We start from the raw sequence: 7,338 nt of genomic DNA, 5'->3' as shown, positions 1-7,338 counted from the left end.
AAAAAAAATTGCTTAAATACAATACAGGAAACAGAAAAAAATTCAAATTAACCAGTCAAAACTTCACAGATAGGTCAGCTGACATATAATAAGTAGGTATTGGTTAACTAGTTAAGTCACGCCCAAGTAAATACTGGACTAGAACATTAATGATGAGGAGGAGAGGGGGGTGACATAACCTCCATATGTCTGAAAATAATACATGCATGAATAGCATAAGAAGGATACTATAAATATACACACAGGTCAAAAAAAACCCCAACAAGGGGCAGTCTTTAATGGTAAAAGCACGTTTGAATTGCAAAACAAGATTACATCAAGACATGGGAACATATTTGTTAAAAAATCCTAATTTATGTCTCTAAAATTTAGACTTGAAGTGTAGACTAAAGATGAGATGTCTAGAATGCTACGCCTTCTTTGGCTGAACGTGCAGAAGATAAGGTTAGGTTTACGGTAGGTTTAGGTTTATCTTCTGCACAACCTTCACGCCAAAAACCAGAACAATTAAAGAAATAATTCTAAAACATTGGCATATCCTTCAGAATGACCCAAACTTATTAGGTACCTTTAAAGAACTACCAATGATAACTTACAGGAGAGGAAGGAATATTAAAGATAGACTTGTTAGAGCTTGCCAGGACCAAGGTTATTATCATTAACGAAAACTAACGAAATAACGAATAAAAAACATTTTCGTTAACGGAAATAAAAATAAAAACGAGACTTTGCAAAAAAAGGAAAACTAACTAAAACTGAAATGACCGTTCACAAAACTAACTAAAATTAACTGAATTTATAGAGAAAATGTGTTTAGTTTTCGTTGATGTGTATGTGTCATACGTTAGTCTAGGGTGAGAATGAAGTGTATTTTCCAGGTTATGTTCTTGCTGTGCCTTATTGTGCCAGCAGGTGGCAAGTACCTCAGTCGGGTCGTCTGTGTTGCCGCTCAGTCCACGTGTAGTATCATGTCAACAAAAGTCGGGAGAAAGCGCCAGAGTCCAATTTGGGATTACTTCGAATATGATAGTGTTTTAGATAAAAGCAAGTGTCTTGTAATGGAAAGAGATAAAATATGTGGGACATTTTTAAAGGGGAAAAATCCCACAAACCTTAAAGTGCACCTGAAAAGTTTGCACAAGAAGGCTAACCTAGCTTACCTTGAGAAGGTAAGGGAGAACGCCCAAGCCTCATGCCCAGAAACAGAAGCTAACCCCAGGCAAGGCAGCGGGATGCATGCTGAGACAACCCCACAAAAAACATTAATGCAGTGCTTCCAACGGCGACCCGATGGCTGCTGGTTGGTCAATTCGCAGGAACATCACAAGCGAGAGGAAGCGTTGGTGAATATGTTTATTGAGACTGGGATATCTACACAACTGTGTGAGTCAATTGCCTTCAAAAACTTTAGCAATTCACTTGAACCAAAATTCCGAACACCAGGAGCTGCAAGAGTTAATTGTCTCATTGGGGCCAAGATGGATATAGCAAAGCAGAAACTGAAAGAACTAATAAAAGAAGCGAGGAAGCTAACACTGTGTGTAGATGGCTGGAGCAAAAGGGGATTAACAGCATCTTTCATGGGTGTGTCAGCTTGTTTTTACCACCCACCTGGAGGCCAGGTCCACCATGCTTTGCTTAACCTGCACCGACTGGAGCACCCACATACTGGTGAGGCCATCGCCCGCTGCATTGATCAGACATTAGAAGAGTGGGCTGTAGGGAAAGAGAAGGTGCTGCTCGTTGTAACCGATAACGGGGCCAACATCGTCAAGGCCGTACGGCTTCTTCAGAATCGCAGGCGAACTGATGATACCAACGGTTCTCAGGATGAGCAAAGAGCTGCTGGAGAGGGCCAACATGAAATGTGGATGGAGTCTGAGTCGGAGGAGTCAGACACGGAGTGTGAGGAACGTGGAGATTTTGGTGAGTGTTTTTATAGGAGCAAACACATTGTCAATTTTTTTTCTTTTTACTCATGTAAACCGTTGCATTAATCAACAGCATTTGCAGCTATAATGTTAGTTTCCTAGTAAATTTTCTGATGCATGTGAATTTATGGATGAAATCTACTTCCTACTTCCTCTTCCTCTGTAGCTATATTGCAGACAGCATATATGTTGCAGAAAGGCTGGAAATGGAAACTAGCTGTAGCTGGTAAAGATTCACTATGTTTTTGTAAACGAAAGTTCCCCAACTTTTTTTATTTAAACTAAATAATTGCAATGCTGTTTATGCTTTATTCACATAAAAGGCTGCCCACATCATTTGACTCACAATCCCCAGTAAAAGCTTTAATCAGTGCTTCTGCTGTGATCCTACTCATGGCTATGGGGATAACACTATTAAGAAGTAAAATGTATTGAAACAGGTCTGCTTACTTAAGAGACCTTCAGCACAGAGCTAATGTCCATAGTTTACGAAATAGTTTTTATTAAATCAAATACATACCTCAAGTGGAAATATAACAACATTTTTAGACTATTGCTTCTATGTTTATAATGTTTACACGTTTTATAACTGTCTGTTTTGTTTTTTTTTAAGACCTTGAGCTGCAAGAATATGGGGAGAGCAGCAAGTTCCACAGAATGCCGTGCCTAGCACACACTCTCCAGCTCACAATCAAAGATGCCATGAAACACCCGACTGCTGATTAAGTCATAACTAAAGCAAGAAAACTGGTACATGCTGTAAGAAAATCATCAGTGGCAAATGAAGAAATGATCAAAAGGTGTGGTAAAACTCTGATCCAGGATTGTACCACTCGTTGGAACAGTACTTTTGACATGTTGAGACGACTGCTAGAAACCCGAGCTGAACTAAACCAACTGCTTGAGCAGCTGAAGATGGATACACTTCTCACAAGTGATTGGGCCAAGCTGGAGAACCTTGTCAAGCTCTTTGAACCCTTTGCCATTCATACAGACCAGCTTCAGAGTGACAGCCAGTCACTCTCACAAGTAGTGCCATGTCTGCTCAACCTTGAGGCACATCTGCTGACAAGTCCTTTTAGGAATCCTTTAGCACAAGTGCTTCTGAAGTCTTTAAGGGAACGGTTTGCTGGTATTCTTAATCCTGATTCCACACAGTTTGATGCTACACCAGCAGGAGCCTGCCTGCTGGATCCAAATGTTTCACTGATTCTTCAGTCACCAGATACAGCATCGCTGATGAAAGCAGCAAAGTCCTTTGTGCAGAACCTGGCAGCTCAGTATAACCCACGCACTACTTCTCAGGATGATGTTAACACTGCAGAGCCCACTGAAACTGTAACAGGGGTCCCTCCTAGTGTCCTTCAGAAATACCGCTTCCTTGCATCTCGTATAGAGCTCAACTTGTCATATGTAAATCAAGATGGTCTGTTTACTGAGATGGAGAAGTACATCACTGAGGTCAAACAGGGTGTGTTTAATGAGACACCCCTGCATTTCTGGAAAGCAAGACAGGCTGTCTATCCAAAACTTGCCCCTGTAGCTCTAGATCTTGTTAGTGCCCCTGCTTCACAAGCATTTGTGGAACGCATCTTTTCTGTGTGTGGACTCCTGTCATCTGGGCTGAGAAACAGAACAACCACATCTCTGGAGCAGCGAGTTTTCCTTAAGATCAACAAAAAATTGTTACTTGACTGATGTACCCTGATGTACCTCTCCTTTTTCACCCACATGCACACTTGCAGTTCAGTTCAGTGCTTTTTTTTTGCTTTTTTTATATTTTACTAATGTATAACTAAACACTTAAAAGTTACTCATGATGGCTTGGCTTTTGTGTTGTGTTACTGTATTGCTAGTCAGTTGCAGTGTTTTATCACAGCTGTAATACCAGCATTGAATGTTTGGCTTCCTAATGTTTAACTTAAATTTCATCCAAGTTACTTTAGAGTTGGCTAAGCTCTGTTTATCTACACTACCTGCTTTTCAGATGCTGTTGTAAATCTGTCTACTAAATATTAAAGCCATATATCTTTAATAGTTGCCTGGTATCATTGTTTGTTCATCTGCCCTAAATTAATATTTTTAAAAAAAGAACCCATAGGTTCCCCATAGTTGGGAATGTGGGTTGTCTGTCTCTATGTGTTAGCCCTGCGACAGACTGGTGACCTGTCCAGGGTGCACCAGGGTATTGTAGCTGGAATAGCAACCTATCCAAGAATAAGTGGAAGAGGATGGATGGATGGATATGATGAAACTGGGATTTTGTTACACTTAATTATTTCCATTTTTTAAACAGTCTTGCCCCTAGTATGTAGCTCGTATTGCAAACAAGACTAAAACTGTAACTATAACTAATAAAAACTAAACTGAAACGAAGGATTTTCAAAAAATAAAAACTAAACTAAACTACCAAAAAAATGGTAAAAACTAATTAAAACTGATATAGAATTGAAAATCTGAAGTCAAAACTAAATAAAAATAAAAACTAATGAAAATTGCAAAACTATTAAAACCTTGGCCAGGACCCTATTACTCCAGATAAAACCCTGATAACCCATAACCTACATGGTAATTTCAAGTGTGGGGCATGCATTAATTGTCAATACACCAAAAATGTTAAATCATTCAAAGACCCTACTATAGGTGACAAAACCATTGCCATAAAGGGCTTTATCACATGCAGAACTAAAAATGTAATCTACATGATACAGTGCCCATGCAATAAAATATATATAGGAGAAACATCCCACCCTCTGAAAGAATTAATGAACACAGAAGTTCGATCAAGAGGAATGATTTAACCAGCCCTGTTGCAAGACACTTCAATGTTAAACATCCAAATTCACCATTATTTTTCCTAGGCATTGACGCCATTAAACTAAACCAAAGAGGTGGCAATATAAATTTTATCCGGAAAAAAAAAAAAAAAAAAAGAGAAGCATTTTGGATATTCCGTTTTAAGAGTCTGCACCCCAGAGGTATGAATGAGGATTTTTCTATCAATGAGTTTTTATGAATTACAGCTTTTTAAATAAATTTTATTTTTATTTTTAATTTTTCATTTTTTATCCTAATTTTATCAGTTAAATTACTCTCACATGAGTAATGTTTATTCAATTGATCTTGTTACTTCAGCCAAAGGAGGCATAGCGTTCTAGACATCTCATCTTTAGTCTACACTTCAAGTCTAAATTTTAGAGACATAAATTAGGATTTTTTAACAAATATGTTCCCATGTGTTGATGTAATCTTGTTTTCCAATTCAAACGTGCTTTTACCATTAAAGACTGCCCCTTGTTGGGTTTTTGTTTTTTACCTGTGTGTATATTTATAGCAGAGGTTCCCAAAGTGTGGGGCCCGCCCCCTAGGGGGGGGCGCAGAGCCATTGCAGGGGGGGCGCGGTATGAAAAGAAAAAAAAAAGAGCGCTTGGACACTGTGGACAGGTTTTTGACGGGGCTCCCACATAAACGCAAAGCAGGAGATGAAGCATCGCCAAATATATTTCCAAACCAACTTCCTTCCAAGCCAAAGACTAGAAAATATGGTGAAGCATGTCTTCCCTTTGGCCTCACCTGCACAAGTGCCAAGGTAGGTCTCCCCTGCAAAATTAGTTTCCCTGCGTCAGGAGCAGCGCTGGGCTCTCCAAATCACGGACAAACAGTATCCCACATTCTTGATTTTTAGTTCACAAACACTTCTTGTAATAACTAACTACTCCTGACATTTTGGACATGTTAGCTCTTTATGCAGTAAACTTACAGTGGGATACAAATAATATCAGGCTGATCCTGCCGTAATTTGTTCCCCCTGTTCAAATCACGGACAAACAGTATCCCACAGCTGTTTATGTGTTTAAACCCATTTTGCACAGAGAGGCATTTTTTTTGAAAAATGTATTGATAGCAATGTTGAATATTATTACACAGGAAAAAAACAACTACACATAAAATAATTACACCGTGACGCCTCTGCCTTTCTAAATGGAGGGACAGTAACTGCGTGTGTATATGTAAGCGTGTAAAACCTGACGATAGAGACAAAATACTGTTAATCTGACTATCTGCAATTCATCTCATATAAACAATAACGTGGCGCACAGCGTGACGTGAAAAGAGGCACATACCTTTGACGTTGCGTGACGAACTCTGTATTCCTCGTCCACACATAAACGCAAAAAAGGAGTTTTAAATAATCTCCGTTTTCGGTGAATCGCAACGCCGTTTACGTGTTGACGAAAAGCCCAAACGCATAGAAACAGCTGCGTTTTCAAAAATACCCGTGCAGGTGTGGACGCAGCGTAAAAGAGTTAGTAGTATATTTTATTACTACCTGTAATTTATTGCCGTTTACTTGTATTTGCTTAATTGTTTACTAAATGTTTGAGGTGTGAAATAAACCGCAATGGAGTTTGTAAACAAAATATGGGTGTGTGTGTTTGGAGGATGTGTTTGTGCGGGGGGGGCGAACATTTTTCTTGTGAAAAAGGGGGGCCTGGCAAAAAAAGTTTGGGAACCACTGATTTATAGTATCCTTCTTATGCTATTCATGCATGTATTATTTTCAGACATATGGAGGTTATGTCACCCCCCCTCTCCTCCTCATCATTAATGTTCTAGTCCAGTATTTACTTGTGACTTAACTAGTTAACCCTACTTATTATATGTCAGCTGACCTATCTGTGAAGTTTTGACTGGTTAATTTGAATTTTTTTCTGTTTCCTGTCTTGTATTTAAGCAATTTTTTTTTACAATGTTTTACTATGACCCTGATGAAGGCCACAAGCCGAAACGCGTTGGTCAATTATTAAAGTTGTTCTTCTTTCCTCAAGTGTTGCTGGAGTTCCTGCTTTTTTAATCCTCCATTCTGCATGCCAAGAGTGTTAATGTGTATGAATGTAGTTAGGAAGCACTCAGTCTTGTGAATGTGGCATGTTGTATAGAGCACTTTTAGTAATCCGGGAGCGTAGAAAAGTGCTGTTCATATCTCTTCAGTGAGATATGAACAGAGTTTCGTCGTGTTACTTTTGCACTTTTATGTTCTGGCACATGTTGTTATTACATGGCTTGATTAAGGTACACATTAGGCTGACATCTGGGGCTAGAGATGAAACTGTTCTGGGCCAGCACAGGGCCACCAGTGTGTCTGCAACCTGCCTTGTACTGGCCCATGTGTGGGCCACCTCTGGCAAACCAGACCTGGGCCACCAAAGGGCCGTCATTCTTTGCGTTATGTGGACCATGTGTAAGCACATTGTGTGGGCCAGATCAGGCCATACCAATTTTGCTATGTTGGAAGCTGAAAGAAAAAAGTGTGGCCTGCACTTTGTGATGGAAATTTTCTAGTTTGTTCTCTCATTTAGATTCAAGTGCTTGGAATTTCACTGTAGAATGCTGTATTGCCTTTTAT

The 7,338-nt window shown here is 39.4% G+C and overlaps 2 protein-coding genes across 2 annotated transcripts in view; both read left to right on the top strand.

The window, feature by feature from the left end:
• The first annotated feature begins 842 nt into the window (after positions 1–842).
• Positions 843–3,966, top strand: LOC109195782 (uncharacterized). Its single transcript, XM_019348494.2, has 2 exons — positions 843–1,926; positions 2,545–3,966. The coding sequence occupies exons 1-2, from the start codon at positions 861–863 to the stop codon at positions 2,655–2,657; spliced, it is 1,179 nt and encodes a 392-aa protein (XP_019204039.1). The 5' UTR covers positions 843–860; the 3' UTR covers positions 2,658–3,966.
• LOC102083216 (transcription regulator protein BACH2) overlaps positions 2,847–7,338 on the top strand; it is a 37,650-nt gene continuing 33,158 nt past the window's right edge. Inside the window, exons 1-2 of the mRNA XM_025901127.1 lie at positions 2,847–3,485; positions 5,464–5,520. Of these exons, the coding sequence (XP_025756912.1) occupies positions 2,847–3,485; positions 5,464–5,520 (696 nt within the window). The remainder of the gene's footprint in view (positions 3,486–5,463; positions 5,521–7,338) is intronic.

This window comes from Oreochromis niloticus, linkage group LG19, assembly GCF_001858045.2.
Source record: "Oreochromis niloticus isolate F11D_XX linkage group LG19, O_niloticus_UMD_NMBU, whole genome shotgun sequence".
NCBI lineage: Eukaryota > Metazoa > Chordata > Actinopteri > Cichliformes > Cichlidae > Oreochromis > Oreochromis niloticus.
This window is presented reverse-complemented; position numbering and strand designations above follow the sequence as displayed.

What these genes read in the sequence shown, in the direction of transcription:
- LOC109195782 (XM_019348494.2), top strand. Translation starts at nt 861, where the DNA reads ATGAAGTGTATTTTCCAGGTTATGTTCTTGCTGTGCCTTATTGTGCCA. An exon ending in TGAGGAACGTGGAGATTTTG is followed by an intron (nt 1,927 to 2,544) that starts GTGAGTGTTTTT and finishes TTTTTTTTTAAG; the next exon opens with ACCTTGAGCTGCAAGAATAT.